Below are 20341 nucleotides of genomic sequence, written 5' to 3' on the forward strand. Positions count from 1 at the left end.
TGTTCTGATATTGTGACATCGGGACAGAGGATTTTCTTTAGGACATAGTTTGTTATATGGAATTAGAATTGTAAATATTATTTTTGAAAATCATTTGTAAACTCTCACGTTTCATTTTTATTGTTGTGGTTGTTGAAGAATAATTTTGAAGAGTCTCATGTGAACCATTTTACCGAAACTGAAAATTGTTTTTGTTAAGTTTTCATTATTACAATACATGTGTTGGGGTAGTAAGGGTGTCACAATAAATATGTAATCATTAAGAAAATATTTAACTTGTACTTTTATTGCCTTTTTTTCAATTGTTATATTTAAAAGAGTACTTAATTCAAATAAACAATTTGATGTATTTTAATATTATAATTAATATTTATTTAAATGACATTAAAAAAATTTGGACTTTTAGATTTGCTTCTATATATATAAATTAGTTTTTCTTTAATCTATAAGAACTACAATGCCGATATTATAATTCAAACTTACAACATTATATGTATCGTGTTAGTGTTACTTCATTATGAGACTGATCCTAGTAATTCACACACACGGATATTATTAAGTTATTTTCTATTTCGAAATCTTTAACGTTAAAATGAATTTTTAAATGAGGAAGTCAAATTCTCACAAATTAAAAGTTTAATGACTCAGAGCATTTTCTATAATATGATAAAGGTAAGTCAGTCAGTCGTCTTTTTTTTTTTTTTTTTTTTCCTTTTAATGACTTGATTGGCTTTTAAAAAGAAAACAATGACCTGATTGTGAATATCATTGCTATAGATTATCGTTTTATGATTGTTTACATATAATTAGTCTTTAAACGAGGTTAACCTCTACTAAATTGTACTAACCTTTTAATAGACTATCTTATTAAAATGTTTATACCGAAAATATTTGTATGGAGAATATAATAATATCAACTCTTATATGTTAAACAACAACATTTATCTTACATAATGATATTTTTAGAAATTTTTCTTCAACAAAAATGTTTGTAAAATTTTTAAATTTTTTTATCTAATTCAATTTTTATTTATCATAATTATTTACGTATTAAATATTAATATTTTAAAATATATTATCAATAAATAAAATATTTTTTTTTACAATACAAATTATTATCATAAATCTAATATATGATTCATATGTTTAAAAATATTTACATATACTTATTTTAAATATAATTTATATTCAAATAAAATATTTATTTATATATAATTTTTTTATGAATTTTAATTATACATAATAAATATGTTTGTTCATTTCACAAATTAAAAATACTAGTTATTTATTATTTTAATACTTATATGTTTAGTCGTTTTTTTTTTAAAATAAAGTGAAAGTAAAGATGTATACGTTTATAATACGGGGACCGGGGTTTTGTACTCATGGGTACAAGATAATTAAAGACTAAGAAATAAAAATAAATAAAAAAGTATTTATTATATAAAAATATTTGTTAATTAATTAAAAAACTAATAAAAGTTTATGTCAAACATATGTGTTCAGGGACCCATTGCTAATGCGACTTTGACTCCCACGAGCCTCCATTGCATCAATCTCGCTCATGAGTCTCCATTTGACAGACAAGGTATGTAATGTAATCTCTACAAATTTAATTATCCGGAACCTTTAATTGACGACAATTTTATTAATTTATTTATTTCACATTTATTAATTTACTTTTGAAGTATTGGAGATTGGAGGATGCTCCTATTCCATCGTGTGTTTGCTTGCTTAAGTTTCCATGTTATATTTGTTTCGTTCTTGCTTTTGGTATTTTTGGCATTATTGTAGCTCATTTATGTGCCTTTAAGCTTTCTGATTAAGGTCAGAGTGCAGAAGAATTATTAACCAAATAACTTTTAACTATTCTTTATATATATATATGTAATTAAGTGTAATTATTATCTTTTTTAAGTTAAACTACTAACTATGGTCCTGAAATAATTAATAATTAATAATTAATAATTTCTCCAGGGTAGACATGTACTTCTATATGGCATGATCGAGTTCTTTGACCAATTATCCTACATGGACGTGACCATGGGATGCCCATTGACAAACTTTACACAGTTTCAAGAAGTTTCGGTGTTAACTCGGCCAAATTTCATACTACAAGCAACAATCACTAATACAAAAATTAATTCTAAGATCAACCGATCTTAAAAGTGACGTGGTGACATTTTTGTAAATAAGGTTACAACTTTTAAGTTCGGTCATTAAAGAGTCAATCTTAAAAGTGATGTAGTGACATTTTTGTAAATAAGATTACAATTTTTAAGATCGATCAAATTTTAGTCGATCTTAAAATTATTTTTAAGATCGGCTAAAATGTGACTGGTCTTAAAAGTTATAAACTTATTTACAAAAATGACACTGCATCACTTTTAAGATCAGTTTTCTAATGACCGATCTTAAAAGTTCATTCTAAAAAAATAAGTGTATAGTAATGGTTTATTTCTAGAGATTTTGTTAAAAAAGTTATATATTTATATATACAATAACAATATTATCTTATTTTATCCATGTCATTAGTCAAAACTTAAAAATTATATACTTTTAAACAACAAAAATTATAAAATCTATTTTTATATAATTTTTAAAATAATTATAATTATTATAAAAATTAGTAACGTTAATGCATCTTCTTCTTCTCTCTCTCTTTCTTTCTTTCTCCACCTTTGAGTTTCCTCCATCACTTTGGTGCTTGCTTAGGGTTTCTCAGCTCTGTTCTTATTTTATTCCGTCACTTTGAAGTTCCATTGAAGTTACATCAATGGGTTCATTTCTTCGCCTTCGTTTGCTTGCAAGTGTGGCCTCTGTGTTAACTTTATAAATAAGTTGTTATGCTTTCAAGTAACTAGTTTTATTTTATTATTATTGAATAGTGTTGTCAATGAGGTTCTATAAATTATGGAATGGACGCTGCACTATCTTGGATTTCCTCTGCCTGCTCTTTGGTGCATGTTTATTGTCTCCCAACCTATTTCTATTAACAATCCCTAGATTTGACTCGACATTTGCATAGGATTTTAACTGATGGAGACATACAGATGAAAGTGATAGGTTGAAAATAACTTATAGAACTTTTAATATTGTAATTGAGAAGATTATTATTAGTAATAGCTCTGCTCAAATGGCCTAGCTTATTAACTGAAAGTATGAAGCCAACAAATTAGAACTCATGAATCTATGGTTTAATTTTAGCATCATAGGGATATAGACGAGCTGGTTTCCTAGTTTATGGAGTGATAGTATTCTTAAAAAAAGCACTAGAAACTAGAAAGGGGGAAATAGGAACACGTACGAAATCCTAGATTCGGTGTCCTGAGTTTAAACGGATTCTTTGTTGGGATTCCAAGTATACTACAAATACTAATTCATGGATCTTTGAAGCATAATTGTATTTTGCACCACCAGGCTCTAATATGTGTATTACACTAATTAGTTAGGACTTGTTCTTTATGAAATACTTATTATGTCTACATTATTGTATTGAATATGTTTCCAAAAAGTTCTATTGTATTTTGTATGTATTGTGGACCATTGAAAATATATCAATTGCCTGGTATTAATTTGCAGGTTTTGTTTAAGAACCTTCTCAAAACAAACTAATCATTTAAAAAAAATTACAACTTTTAAGATCGGTCATAGTAATAGCCGATCTTAAAAGTCTGATTTTTAAGATCGGTTATTACACCAATCTTAAAAGTTGGACTTCTAAGATCGGTTATTACCATGACTAATCTTAAAAGTCCAGCTTTTAAGATCGACTGACAACCGATCTTAAAAAGTTTAACTTTTAAGATCAACTCTTTTAAGATTGGTCAAAGAATCGATCTTAAAACTAAAAAATAACCAATCTTAAAAGTGTTTTTTTTTTACAAGTGAATGTTTTCAAGAAACTCATAAGTGTCATGTCCCTAAAGAGTTATGGCAATTGCATTGAGTTTATTGAAGCCGCCATGAAAATGCCTTGGAGTCATATGGGAAGTAGAAGTATTGTTGGAGTCCCACTTCACTTAAACAACCAGAGAAGCAAGAAGATATAAATACACAATATTTCTTTCGTTATAAATTTTTAAATAATAATAAAAAATAAAATCACAAAAACTTAAATCTAAAACAGACTATAATTATACTATTGTAAAACTATGTGTAAATAATCAATAAAAATAACAAAAATATAATATTTTCATTATAAATATATCCCATTAATGGAAAAATATAAAACTTACCCTAACAAGTATAAAAATAAAAATAAAAATAAAAAAGTTGTGACTTTGGAGATGATTTCTTACATGCAAATGAAGCGCTTTTCTACATCGATTAAATTTTTTAACTAATATAAAATGTGTCATTTTATACCAATTATAATTTTAATCGGTAGAAAATATATTATTTTTACATTTGTTGAATGTCAGTTATAAAAAAAACTTAATTCTACACTAATTAGCTCAACATCAATCCTATAATTCATGTAAAATCTCTATTTTATCCAATATTAAATGTCTTGCTGCAATTGCAATAGTCATACTTTTAAAATTGGACCGATGATCAAACTATTTAGGATACTAGGTCAGTAGATAAAAGTTAAATTAGTGGATCACTAATTGAACTGCATGACTCGATTTTTATTAATTTTTTTAAGAAAATATTCATGTTAAATATATTTTATACTTATAAATTTCAATAAATTCAATCTTATTTTAAATTTTTTTTATCTTATTTAAAATTATCTTTATTTTTTCTTTATATAAAGAAATACATAATAAAAATTACAAGTTAATTTGTGTATTAATATAAATTAAAAATATAAATAATATGTACATATATAATATACTTGCAATTGATATCACAAAATAATATATATAATATCTACATAGATATTATAATATTAAATATATAATTTAAAATTAATAATATATTATAAAAGTTATTTAGTTGCATATATTACAAACAAATACATTAAAAAGTGATCATTGTTATGTTTGATAAGACTTTTTTTTTCTTTCATGAGCAGGATTCAATTCCCATTGTTATTTTTATGGTTTGTGTGGTCCCTTAAAAAAAATTGTTGTTGAATCGGTTTGACCCACTGATTTACTGGTCGAATCGAAAAATTGATCGGTTCACTCCAGTTTGAAACAGATCAAATGCATAATCGATCCAACTCAAGGTTTGAATTGGCTAGACCACCGATTTCTGATTCAACCGATCCAATCGGTCGGTCCAAACCGATTTTTGAAACACTGGCAATAGTAATACATTCATTAGGTTCAAGTTAGAATAATCGAACAAAAATTAATATAGTTACTTGATACTAAAAGTCTCAAACCTAAAAATTCGACACTAAAACCATTTTAGTCCAAAGATTAATCAATTTTATAACCATAAATATATAGAATCAAATATTAAAGAAAATCCATTTTACTCTTTTATTATATATATAAAATCCATAATACACTACTCGTGCAATATCATGCTACATTTTATTGTGTGAAAATCAATAAATTCCATAATAATGATGAATTATTTCTTATGATTATTTTTTAATATGATATTTCTTATAATTTTTTTTAACATTTTCATCGTTATATATACATTTATAAAATTTCTAACACAATCCTAAAAAAAAACTAATATAAAAATACTTAATAATAGTGTATAGAAAGAAGATAAAATGCCACTTTGTTTTAGAGGCTATTTTAAGTGTTTCTAAGTTGTAAATAGTTTTAATTTAAAAATGATAGTATATTGATCATTAGAAAGAAGAGAAACCTACAACTAGTTCTTGTTTTTTTTATAAAAAAAAATAGTTAGTTCTTCCCTAAGTTTTTTTTCATAATAAATTTACTTTAAAAGCTTCTTATAATGTTAAAATTAGTTTAAAAATGTGTTTATGAGATGCGATAAAGATGGTGATAATAGTAGTGTTGTTTCTAGTGGGATATCAATGATTATGGTCATAAATTCATAATTGTAGTAATAGTACCAATGGTAATGATTGTAGTGTTAGCAATAAATGATAGTGATAGTAATTAAGACGAGACACAAAAAGATTCATTGTTAAATATAACGAAAATATTTTGTTAAACTAAAAGTCATTCATAAATATTTCTTTCTTGATTTTCAAAATGAATGCAAAATATTTTGAAATTGAGTTAAATATCATTCTAATTCCATTTTAGCCAAACACATTTTATTTTAAAATATGCATTTGAAAGTCAAAAATCAAAAACTCTTAAACACTCTAATTAAATGGACCCTTAAGTCATGGATTTGTGGAGACATTATTTGATAAAAAATAAAGAAAATTTTTAAATATGTACCAAGAACTAGTTAAAAATGTAAATTAATTATTTTAATAGTGTGATATAACTTTTATTATAATAGTAATTAAATAATGAACTTATATTTAATGTAACTACCTATTATAGCCATCACACTTACAAATCATATACTACTAGTAACAGAAAGACAACTAACCACTTAAAATTATATACTCGCGATACATAAATATACACACTATAGCATGCATATAAATACAAAAGTTATTAAAAATAACTCTACAACTATATACCATATAAATATAGTCATCTAGTAAAATACAACATAAATCTTAAGTTGTTAGTCAAGCAACGACTATATAAGACCTCCAAAAGTAACTAGAAGCAACACAACATCATCATGGCCCACAACTCCAGTCAAACTTTAGCTAACCTTGCTCTATTCCCATAAAAATTCATGATCATTACAATCCAACCACCAAAAAACATGCAAGGTTAAGCTAAATTTAAAAAAAATATGAGTATAGGAATGAAACATCTATACTAGTCACCAAGATGCAAACCATCAAATCAACAGCTCAGAGCTCATATCATACAACAATCAATAAATACACCAACATATTTGAAAGTTAAACACTAAGCAATTCAAACATTCACCAAAATTATACCATACAATAAAGTATTCATACTACGCATATGAAAATTAATCAACTCACACCATATCATATATATACATTACCACTAATATGTCGTCACGTATTTATCCATGGAAATATCTTAACACACTTGAGCAATCAAGTGGCTTGACTCTACCAAATCAACCCGATTAATGTACCCACTAGATTGATAACTAAAATGGAATACCAATCATTTTTCTAATTTTTCATGTGTTATCACTTATACTAGGAATGTCCAATTCCACCGTTAAGACTAATATATTTGAATATAGACATACCACAACTTAAACATGTATTACCAAATCACTTGTGAAATTAGTCTTCTAACTATCATCAATGAAGCACAATCTTTCCGGTAATTAACTAAGAATTGTAAAACTACGATTTTGGTGGTCAGCACTTGCTGTAAAGCTAAACCTAATGCTTCATTGTGCGAGACAATTTAGATTTTTTCAGTTACAATTTATAGGTTAAATAAATCCATTGTAAAAATCCCGCTTTAAAAGGGAATTTTCTCGAGTTTTATTCATATCTATTATCTAACTGGTGTAATATGAAACCTACAAAATTTTATGATTTTATATAATAAAAAAGTGTTAATTAACATTTCTTATGCATTCAAATACTCACTATTTATAAAGTAGTCTATCAGACAGTTTTACTTGCACTATCTAATTCTAAATCATTCCAGAATCATCTCATTCATATAAAACAGCATTGTATACCGCAAAGCAAAGGTCCAAGATCAAGAACTCGGATATGGTTAAGAGAGTAACCAAAACTTCAAATAGGAAAATGACATTATATATGTTAAACAAATGTCATGTATAGGCTCAGGAATGGCTACAAATAACCTAAAATCGATACATGTACAGAACAGATTGAATGAAAAAAAGATGGTAACGAGAAAGCTGGGGTTTTCCCCTTTCACGAATGACTTTCTTGTTTACAGACTTCTCTTGATTGAGTATTGATGACCCGACATCGAGGCACCGTTTTATGAAGCATAATTGTCCCTTTGAATGCCATAATCTGATGGCAGTTCATTCTATAGTTGGAAATCTGCAACACAAGGGTAAACTCTGATCATTTTTTGAGTTGGGAGTAATCGAGGCACGGTGACAAATAATGCAGCTAGCTAAATTATCAGCAACAGGAACCTAGTTGTAGATCAAAGTAAAACTAAAAATGCAGGAATGAAGTGGAAAAATGTTAACCTAGCCCCTAAGTAGTATTTAGTTGAGCAAAACCATATACCTGGTCGGGTTTCATCTTGCTAAACCCAAATTTTTCCGTCCATATAGATTCTGCTCCTTCTGCAGCCGGTAGCACAAGATTTTTTACATTCATGAAAGCCAGCAGCCTCTCAATGCACGAAAAAAGTGTTTGAAAGTAGCCCTGTAAGGGTAAACCAATATAAATAAAAAATAGTGCTACCAAGACATGAGCAACAGAGATCATAACGTAACAAACCCTGGTTTTGTACTTGTTATCCCTATTCTAATCACCGATACAGAGCAATATATAAAAAATTCAGGCAGACAACTTCAATTAGAAGAAATTATAAAGCAAACAAGACAAACCAGTTTAGTTACTTAAAAGTGAAGCAGTGGAAATCACAGAACTAAATATGTTGTTGATATACAGATCAAAACGGGAACTTGTGAGATGTAGCTCATTTTGAAACATTAATTTTAGATATGTCGTACAGATCACTTAAACCTTCCCCCAATCGTAACTTTAAATCCCCACAGTAATATTCTAAAAGAAAATGAGGTTGGGGATGGGTGAGACATAATGGTATCCCAAGAAATGCCAATAAAACTAATAGCATGGTCTCGTACCTTTCCACGGTTCTTATATCTTGTTGCAACTAAAGGGAGTTCCGCAATATCTTTACCAAATATTCGAAGCATGCCCGCGGATACCACAGATGAACTTCAATGTCAAACGGGAACAAAATGTGAACAGCAGTTAAACAAAGATATGAAATAATACAAGTTAAATACAGAAGACCACTTCTTACTTGACAATCAATAATGCACAATACATTCCTCCAAAATCCTGAGTCTGCAAATTCCTTCTGTACGTGAATGATATCTTAGTTGAGACAAAGGGGAGAAAGAAATTGCAAAGCAGACAAATGTTCTAATAAGATTTTTACCCATAAACCATGGCAGGAATAAGGTCACGTCCAGCAGCTGCCTCAACTATAGGATCAAAGCATTCCTGAAACAAGCGAGAGATGTCTCTAAAGACCAAAGTCCAACAATTGTATTTTTTTTTAATATTCTTATGAAAAATTCAAAAACGGTTTCCCAATGAAAAATTGAAATGCACTATTTTGGAGTTTCTCATGAAGAGTAAGATAACAGACTGTGATGGAGAAATGCTCCATTATCACTCCACGGTTGTGCTCAAGCACTGCAATAGCACCACTATTGACAACTATTGTTTTTAATTGGATAAATTTATTTTAAAACCTACCATTGGAATGATTTTTGTTTTACCGTATAAAAATATCTATAAAATCTTATATTAATCCAAAATTATTTGATACTTTATTAATACACATCAAATTTAACATAATGTATCCTTTTACAAATACAAGAATATGAACAATTTGATTACATTTTTATTGTTGCTCAAAATTTACCAGATTTAACACACAATCAAGATAATATATAATCATAATTCAATTGTTTAATTGATCAAAATCAAAATCACATTTTAGATAAAGTGGTTGAATGGTGTAAGAATGCTAAGTCTTGCACCGACATAAATCAGAAACTTTGGCAGCAAGAAAATGACTAAAAATTCATAAATTCATGAACAAGCATTTATGCTGAAGGCAAAACTGATATGGTCTCGGAGACACCTCCATAGCTTAATTTCACGGATGCTGTTAGGCCCAGAAGGAATGTTATTCCGTCAAAGAAATGCACTGATTATGTCCCTTAGTAATGAAGTCCCACAGTATTTTATTAGAGAAGTCTTCATTGAATAAATGATAGTGCACTGTGATTGTTCTAGAAGAAAGTTTGTTAGAATTTGTTATGGGATTGGCTGATGTATGCGCAACTTTTGGGTGTGCAGAAGAGACATCTTTTCAGTTATATAGGAAGGAATGACAACTACACTGTAATGCGGGAGAATACACTAAATCATTTCCCTTCTCTCGCATTATATTCTTAGGAGGCTTCTCTGACCTCTAATCAGAGTTTAAATTCACGCATAAAGAAACTTTTCAATACTGGCCTACCAATGGATTTAAACAATGTTTTTTCAACAACTGTTAAAATCACATGCTGAAGTCATGTGTTGAAGAAGAATAACACCATCAATAATAATAATAATAATAATGGAAAGGAGCTCTAACATTCATTGGGGAACAAGTCAACAAACAAGGATTATCACCTTCATCCACCCAAAGAGGAAGAAGATAACAATGATGATAATAATGTTAAAGACGAAAATGACATGATGATGATGATAATGAAGCAACTCATTAGGGCAGAACGAACTTACATGAAACATGGACACTGCCTCCAAAAGCAATGGCCTAGTTTCAGGAGACGCAATTTTTCCATTAAGAAGTTTCCATCTTACATCAATCTCATTAAGGGGTTCTAAACATCTTTCCACTTGCTTCTTCTTTATAACATCCAAAAGAGATTCAGGGAGTCTCTCAGCCACCCTAACCAGGAGATTCTCCAAAGTAGCATGTATTTTTGTGCAATCATTGCAACAAAGCCAATCCCCTTCTGGCAACTCCTGTCATTGATTCCACACATATTATGTTCAATGGGCTAAAAATGAAAAGTGGAGTCGGTGTTCAAACTAATGTATCCACATATAAAGACAGCACTATGGGGAATACCTTCAAATATGCCATCTTATGATCCCTCAAGCAGCCAACATGATATTCCTTTTCACACTACAACAAACAAATAGGGGAGAAAGGGGTTTATGAAAAACAACATGAAGTTAGTTCAGTATAATCAAATCAATCCCTTGAATTAGATATGTGCATCATCAAGAACCAAGCATAAATCAAGTTGATCATACACTTCTTCACACAAGACAACATGACTTTACATATTACCAGGGCTATCTATGTGCTGTCAAAATAAAAATGGACTATAATGCATACCTGATCACAGATTATAATTGTGCGAGGACCAAACCCTGATCTGCTGAAGTCAGAACCCCTACATGCACAAATTTTTCTCCTTAATATACAAAGGTGGAAAATCATGAATCTAGTACATCAATCTATGGTTAAACTTGAATACCAAAGTAAATGCATGGTGACCCTTGCTAATTTCAAGAAGTACAATATTAAATGAGAGCCAAGTGAAGTCCAAACATTGGTTTCCTATATTCTAATTCAAGACAATAAAATTATCACCTGCATAAAACACATCCACCAATCTCAGCTCCTATGTCTTTTACTATGCGAATGCATCTCTTGGCAATCTGCTCAATAGGATCAACACCTTCTACCCTTCCAGCTGCCACAGCATCAGCATTGTATGACGCAGGCTTTTCTCTGAGGAACATGTGTTGACAAATTTGACAGTACCACTCTCCCCGGGGAATACTTGATACAGATGCACATTCTGTACATTTCCAAACAACAGAACAGATCAATCAACTTACAAGATGACTATGTTGTAATTTATCAAAGATTATTTCCTTCATAACTGATGCTTGCGATTCAGTAAATCATGAAACAAAAAAATCAGTCAGTATGAACATAAAAACTCCATCTAGTTCTTTAATTGAAGTTTAATGATTTAATACCTGTTGGAACCAATGTCTTAGGCAATGTTTGGCTCAACTTTTTTTTTTTTTTTCTACTTTTTTTCTCCTTAAAATTAAAAGCTAGGCCAAACACTATTTGAAAAGCTCCTAAAAATTATGACTTACTTTCAATAACAATTAAAAAAAAAAAAGAGCTCTTATGAAAGCTAACCCTTACCCAAGTATTAGTGCATATATTTTATTATGTTTTTTACTTTGCTATACAATTGCCTGGGTTGAAACTCTTCCTTCCATTCCCTTGATTCCTGCAGTGCTGTTTTTTAGCGAGAATACTTTTTAGAACAACTTTAGAGTAAATCCCAACAACGAGAATACTCTTCCTTCAACTTTAGTGTCAAAGACATTCAGTTTCGTTTGATCTCTTTCTTGCCCAAGTCCAACTCCTTAACAAAACAATTTTGTGCTGTAAATCCCATTAGTTATGTTGTGTTTATTTTTAAATAATATGATTGATAACTAAATAGAAGTTTATAAACATTTTATATTTTGTAATTAATATTTCAAAATCTTGGATTAATATAATATATATATATATATATATATTAAAATATTTTCAAATTGTCATTAAAACATTTTTTATTGACTAAAGTAATTTTTTATATTGTTAAAAATTGAAAGTTTTAAATATCTGTATTTAAATATTTTTATTATCATTAAAATAGTTTTATACATAAAAAAATATTTTTCACAATCGAATTTATAAATATACTTTTCCCTTATAATTTTTTTTCTTTAATTTTATAAATATACTTTGTGTTTGTACAGATTTTTTTTTTTTAATTTGATAAATATACTTTACCAAATAAATTTTAATTTAAAAGAGCTTTTAAGCCCAAAAAAAATTAAAAGTTGACAAAAAAACTTCAACATTTTTTAAGCTTTGATTTAACTTTTAAGCCAAAAGTAAGTTGGGCCAAACTACCCATAGTATTATAGAGGTTCATGATCAAACTGCCTCAAAGCATGGGAAAACTACAAATTCTATTGGATAAATAATCCCATCCATCAATTATATTAGACAAATGAGATTGTGCTAACTTGTAAGAATTTAAAAAACATATCTAGTGAAACATTACTATTGACAAGGTCTTTAGCAGACGTAAAAAAATATTAAAGAAAGCAAATATATAAACAAGTATTTTTTTCTCTCATTCCTTCTCCAAGTAACTTAATTTTTTTAATAAGTATACTGTGATCATATCCCACTAAAATTCAAGGGTGTATACACTCTCACTTGCACATTAGACAAGCTCACTGAAAAACTGTAAAGGAGTTTTTTCTTATGTTAAAACCCTAGGAATATAGTTGTATAGAAACTCATGTATCTCATATATCTTGACTTCAATGTAGGTGATATAGAACTTCTAGCCATAATGGCAGAGGATAAAAAATTAGGGGGAAAATGATTCCATACACAATTAAAACTAGATAACTTGTCCATCTTTTTTTGTCATTTAAATCTGACCTTTATGAAATGCCCTTGGACATCCATCGCAAAGCAACAGGTTTCCACCATCCCAACAAACAGCACATACATAATCATTCTGCTTTGTAGTGCATTTGTGATCTTTGGACAGAAATATTGCCAACTCATGGAGTGACACCCCATTTGATGTGTAGATGTATGCATAACTGCCAAAAACAATATACTGCCATGAAAATTCTTAGGTACAAGCAATTCAAAAAGCTTCTGAATATTAAGCCCACATAACCTTAATCCTCATCACCCCCCCACCCTCCTGGGAACTTGAAAAGAAGAAAACTCACGGTTTCCTGCGAGAAGCCCAGCCTGCATGGACCTCAAACTGTGAGGGGCTGATCTGCATAACATTTAAAAAATGAAATTTGAAAGGATTATCTATACAACTTGAAAATTCCTGAGGAGTGCCAACTAACATACAAGACAAAAGTAAGAAAAAATACCTCAGTGTTGCAGCATCGACAAACAATTCCAGAGCGTGTTTTGATACCCTCAAGCAATTTCTGCCAAGCAGAATGAAATATTTAACAGGGTAACAGACATAAAATAATTTGTATGTGAAATTCACACATGAACTACCTGTCCACGTGCATAATAAGCTACTTCAGCTCCATTAGGCAATCCATCCTCTTCAAAAATTAATTTATGTATTCGTTGATGCCTAAAAAATAATGTATTGGGTGAACAAATAATTGCAATCATCACTAAAGAAGAGTTGCAAAACAGACAAACATATATACACAAAAGGGGCAGAAAGGAACTAACCTTTTAGAGATCCTCCACTGACTTTTATTTTGTGAAGATAAATCCTTTGAAGTAATTGGAGAAGTCTTTAATTTTACCAACAGTTTTGATGACCTAGTAATAACAAGTGATTACAATAAAAAGGGGGAAAATACTTGGTTATAACAATTCAACATGCAATTATGTTATCCTAATATATCAAGAATGCTAAAAGATAAAAAATAAATAAATAAATGTCTTGATGCTGAACAAGCTTTTCTTGTGAATAGAATAGGCAAAGAAGCACTCTTGGAAGAATTTGAGCTGCTAACTAGTTTTGACGACCTTATGACATGGTCAAGAGCATATAAATTAAAAACTATATAAACAGCAACAAGAAAGCAGATGTTTGAATAATGAAAATTTTCTTTTATGAAATCCATCAAGTTCAAAACTATTTAACCCCAGTTTATCAGTTATAGCAAAGTTGTTATGCAAAATATTTTAAAATTGCATCATAAACTGTATAAATGAAATTGATATAAATACCAACTTTGTTCTTGTCTTCCAGTGTCTCTTTGTTTGCGAAGATATACAGAGTTCAGAAGTACAACATGAACATGAACGGGAGAATAATACTGGCCGAGGGGACCTGTAATAGTGTAATTCAATGATAAAAGAAAATGAAGTTAGGGAGTGGAAAGGGCTCAACCATACACATGGTTTCAACATTTTGCTCCTATTTCGCTTTCATTTTAAACTAAAAGAAAGATATATCTAATCAAATCGTTTGTTCACGTAATTTGTTATTTCTTTGCCATAAGATTAAGATATTATTTTCTTTATATTAAAATTTAATAACACCAGTGGATCAACCACACAAACTAGTAGTGAACCCGTGACTTAAAATGGGTAAACTTTCTGAGCCATCCCAATCTGTTTCCATTATTTCAGGATGCAAGAAATTATAACATCTTTCAAAAGTCAAGAAAACTAATGACTTTTTGTTTTATTATAAGATGGAACTGTTTTATGAGAAGCCTTCTGGTAAAGCAATTATCATTCAACAGATTAACAATTGGAGTTGGCCTAGTCGTGAGGGGGTTGGAGTAGTCTGTACAGGATTTTAGGTTCGAATCTTATTGTCATCAATGTAATTCTAATGGATCAAAAAAAAAAAATTATCATTCAACAGATTGGTAAGCAGTAAAATAAGATGAGCAGTTTCATAAAACCATATCCTTTCAAGAAAAGCTATAATAAAAAAACTTCCCATCTTCTAATTAGTGAAGGAGTTCATTTTTCTTTTAAGAAAACACTCAATTTAGTCTCCTAAAATTATGTGACACCACATTAATCCTTAAAACTATTTGGTTGCCAAAATAGTTCCTCAAATTTATTTATTTTGCAATCAATTTAGTCATCAAAAGATTCTATCACCAGGTTAGTCCTCCCCACCCCGCAAGATTTAATTTGTCACAAAATCAGTCTATGAGGTTTTCTTTTTATTGCCACTTTAATTCTCCATAAAGACAAATACAGTGATAGTTTATATTTTTGAGCAAAACCAATTTGATAACAAATTAAATTTTTGAAGGACAAATTTGGTGAACAAATCTTTGGAGGATTAATACAGTGATGATTTAAATCTTCGGGGGAAACTAATTTAGTAATTAGTATTTTTGTAATCATAATTTTGAAGGACTACTGTGGTGACATTGGAGGACCAAATTAAGTGCTTTCTCTTTTCTTTATTATTCCATTTTAAATTACATAGTGTATTCTCTTTTATAATGCCTATAAGGACTAAATCAGATAGATAGCAGCTGTATATGTAAACAAAATGTAAAATGAACATTCATAACTACAATCATTTCACCGAAACCATTTTTTTGTCTTCTTTTCCATGATAGGTGACATAGCAATATCACCCCATATATAATAACTTTTTCTTTCTTGTGTAGTCATACATTCATCTTAACATATTTATTTTTTTGCTGTTCCCACTTTTTTTATCTTGTCCCTTTAAAGTCCAACATTCAAGAAAATAGTATACCTGATTGTATAGTAGTATGATAAAACTTACCTTTTTGAACTTGATAGGTAGTTTGTGGTGGTCACAAAGAAACCCCAATGCTTTACCCATTTTAATCACTCAACTTGTATCCAGCATGTAACATATTTCATTAATTCATTAATTTCTTCATCTTGTAATACTGATCCTAGATACTTCAATCAAGAAGCATGTTGTATGAAACGATCACTAATTTTTACCTCCAATTCTTTTTCCTATTGCTTGTTAAAATTGTAATGCATATACTTTGTCTTATCCCTAATTCAAGTGAAACCCTTTGATTCCAATGTTTGTCTCTGCAACTCAAGTTTAGAGTTAACCTCTTTCCTTGATTCCTTAATCAAAACTATATCATTCAGAAAAGGCATATATTTAGGGATAATCTTGTGTATTTCTGGTAAACATATTCAAGCAAGAATAAACAAGGACCCAAGGTTAAGCTTTGATGTCCCCATCCTTATAGGAAAGTACTTAGTCTCACCTCCAGAAGTTTTCACAATAGTAATCATCCCACCATACCTGGTCTTGTATAGCCTGCATTTAAGTCAGGTGAAGATCTTTCTTTTGCAAAGCCTTCCACAACACTTCTTTTAGCACTCAAACATATATTTTTTCCAAGTCAAGAAAAATCATATGTATGTCTCAAATTAATTAATCCTAGTTTCTATTAATTTATGGCATGCTCAATCACTTTTTCCCATAATTTCTTAGAGTGACCCGTAGGTTATCCTTCTATAATTTACACAATTTAAAATATCTTCTTTGTTCTCATATACTGGAGCCAAAGTGTTCCTCCTCCACTCATATGACATTTTCTTGTATCTCAAAATTTCATTAAATTACTTAGTAAGCCAAATAATACCTATCATTCTACAAACTTCCAAACTTCAATAAGAATATCACCAAGACCAACAACTTTACCATTAACCACCCTCTTAAGGGCTTCTTTTACCTCTTCAACTCGAATTCTATGGTAGTAACTAGTAAGTCAAATTCTATTTGTCCTCTTGGAATTTTAATCCTTCCATATAAGTCGATTTTCACCCACCAATGAAAAGCTTGCAAAAATAGTTCTCCCATCTCTTTGATATCTTGATCTAACTATAATCAACACATTTCCTTCTTCATTCTTAATATCTCTGGATCTCTTTTCCCTATTTTTGATAAGGTTATATATCTTGCGTTTTTCATTCTCTGTCTCAAGATCTCAGTAAAACTCCTGAATAGCTGTGGATCATGCATCACTCGCAACTTGCCTTGTTTCATTTCTAACCTTCCAATACCTTCCCCATTTTTAAACGTTTATTACATTTGTGTAAAGCTTTAAAACATTCCCATTGTTTCTTACCATTTCATGAACACTTTCATTCCAACACCAAAATCTCGTAGCTTGGTCCAAAGCATTTTAATTTACCCAAGACATCTTTACCAACCTTCTTAGACATCTCATTCCAAATGAGGCTAACACTACCTTGTGATTTCTAACTACCTTCCTCTAATAATTTCTTAAAAGAAAAATGTTTATCGCCTTTGAACTGTCATCACTTGATTCTTGGATTTGTAACTTGTCAGACTTTTTGCTTACTACTCTTTAAATGAATATCAATGATCAAGATCCTATGTAGTGTTTCAATAAACACTAACTTTTATCCTTCAAAATCCATTGTTCTAGTAAGTCATCATAGATTATTACCAACTTGACAACACAAGTAAATAAAAACTCATAGTGCAATGTTTTTCAAAATCTCAACAAAAACAGCTAGTTACCTATTAAACTCAGCGGGCAGAAGAAATGAATACCTGATTCTTTTTCCAACAGCATGAATAGAACTGTTTTCAGATTTCCTTGATTCCACGCAAGATAGACACAAAAGCCCCACTCTTTCCACATTGGAAGAAGGAAAACACCCTATGCGATTAACCATAATACCAATAAGCATCCAAGGCCGTCGACAAAAAAATAAAATAAAATAAACACTACATAATTTTAGTTTCTGTTTATTTTTATATTTTAACACAAAAACTATGATCAGCGTGACAACTGAACAACGAGCACAATAAAAAAGAAGCTCTCACCTCTGCAACTTTTGCAAGTAAAATATTTCTCCTCTGGCGGAGAACTAATAAAATTTTGAATGGTCGCCTCCAAAGTATGTAACGGAGCTGCCCTGCATGCTCTCAATAGTTCAAGCAGGCTCTTGCCATTTTCAAGGCAAATATATTGTGCTGCCCTCTTATATATGTTGCATGCATGAATCTCGAATTGGGAAGGTGGAATAACCTAAATGGGCAAAAGGAACAAGGAAGAACAAATGAAAGGGCAGTCTCGAACCAAAGGAATCACTGGGTGGTGGGTATCCCACGAGGGCATGACCCAAAGACAAAACGACAATGATAACTCACCCTGCATCCATTGCACAGACGGCACGAGCACAAGATCCCCCCATTTTTGATGACACCCCGCAATTCCGAAGTTGAATCCTACAATCCCAACACACCATACCAACATTAATCTGGCAGTATATTATTTATTTATGATAGCTACACTTCAAAATAGACCACACCCACCAGCCAAAAAAAAACAAAAAACACGATAATAATTAGAAATAAGATACATCGACTCAAGCTTGTTTATAAAAGGTCATTAATAAGAGTTGAATTTTGACATAATGTCAATCTAAAACTTTTGACAATATATCATTCAATTATGCGATAGAATTTAATAAAATAAAAAGTTGACATTATATTAATTGATCAACCCGTAAGTGCTTAAATCAGATAGGATTAGATAATAATAATGTAAAAATCCTTTTAGCTAAGGCTAAAATTTAAAGAGTCAGTTATTCTTATAACAAATTATTATTACAACATATTATTATATATAATTTGGCTTTTCTCTCAGTATTTCTGTCACATCATTCATCTTATTACATCTCTAATTAATAAAAAAAATTAGTAAATATTCAATGCATGTCATCCAATCCAATCACAATTAATCTTATAATACTACTAGTACATCACACTCTATACCCATGATTTCTAATTGGCTCATAATGTCACCCTAACAACGCATAAAATCTAAAACATTATAAAAAGAAAACAATTTACAACTAAATTTCTAAAATTTATATGGTACTGTTCCCAAGGGGTGAGGCAAATTCTCAGCGCACAAGTACAATCATTAACGAAGCAAGTACATTTTATAAAACAAAATTAAGCTTAGATTCGGTGGGGCACCGGGCACGTAGCACAGCACGCCAAAATGCACCGCTACATAGCTCAGTGAAAAATAAAAGAATAAAAACGCAATGCAGATGAAAACGAAACGAAGTGAAAAGTGACGCACCTTCTTGCAACCGATGTAAACGACGGGAACCCCATCGAGCAAGCCAGTGTCGAAAAGCTCCTTGACGGTGAAGGGCTTCTTGTGGACGACGATGAGCTTCTTCAATTCCACATTGGTGAGTTCCTCGGCATTTGAATTGGAAACTCCAACTCCAGCGAAAACGGCGTCGTGGCGAGGTTCGACCTTAATTTGGTCGGTTTGGAGCCTCTTGGCGGCGTCATTATCGGAATGGAGGGTCCTCTTCCGGCGAGTGTAGACGAGGAAGCCGTTCACTCGGTGGTGCGGAGGTTTGACGGCGTCGTTTTGGGAATCCATGGAGGGGAAAGGGATTTGGGGAATTGAAGGGTGCGAAGGGGAATTAGGAGGGAGTGGACATGGGAATTGAAGAGAAAAGAGGGAAAATGGGTAGGGTTTTGGATTGAGAAGAAGGGAAATGGGAATGGAGCAAAGGGGTCCACGAGTTTGACTCACTCACTCACTCGCTCACTCGCTACTCGTAACTGACCAGCTACAGCTCACTAAGTAAAATGGGAAGGAGGCGGAGCGGATCATGTGCCTGCTTCGGTCTTCAATTTTTCCTCTTTATTCTCCGCAGGTTTTTTTTTTATTATTATTTATTTCTTCGTTTAATATCCATATTAATATATTTTCGATAATCATCTTAATCTTCATTTTTTTTATTATTATATATTTTTATTTTAAAAAATTAAAAATAATATTTTTAATTAAATTTAAGAACTTAAAACTAATAAATTAATTATAATATTAATTAAATCAACATATTTTTATAATTATTTTTAATAGATGTACAAAGTGACTCGATCCGACTCCTATAATATATTATAATTTGAATTTTAATAAACAGTAATTTTAATACATTTTTTACAGCACTCGTTTTAATACTTAAAAATTAAAATTATATGA

At 30.3% G+C, this 20341-nt stretch overlaps 1 protein-coding gene across 1 annotated transcript; it reads right to left on the minus strand.

Moving 5' to 3' along the window:
* Window positions 1-7739: 7739 nt before the first annotated feature.
* Window positions 7740-19977, minus strand: LOC109818068 (uncharacterized). The gene is made up of 19 exons (XM_020383464.3): window positions 19418-19977; window positions 18475-18552; window positions 18148-18352; window positions 17872-17980; window positions 14551-14649; window positions 14040-14132; window positions 13854-13935; window positions 13718-13777; window positions 13562-13614; window positions 13260-13426; window positions 11379-11589; window positions 11121-11178; window positions 10848-10904; window positions 10496-10741; window positions 9132-9196; window positions 8994-9050; window positions 8812-8905; window positions 8225-8365; window positions 7740-8029 (listed from the first exon to the last, which is right to left on the minus strand). Exons 1-19 carry the CDS (start codon window positions 19730-19732, stop codon window positions 7895-7897), a joined length of 2325 nt encoding a protein of 774 aa, XP_020239053.2. The 5' UTR covers window positions 19733-19977; the 3' UTR covers window positions 7740-7894.
* Window positions 19978-20341: the final 364 nt, after the last annotated feature.

The sequence above is a fragment of the Cajanus cajan genome, chromosome 7, assembly GCF_000230855.2.
Source record: "Cajanus cajan strain Asha chromosome 7, NIPB_CcT2T_4, whole genome shotgun sequence".
Lineage (NCBI taxonomy): Eukaryota > Viridiplantae > Streptophyta > Magnoliopsida > Fabales > Fabaceae > Cajanus > Cajanus cajan.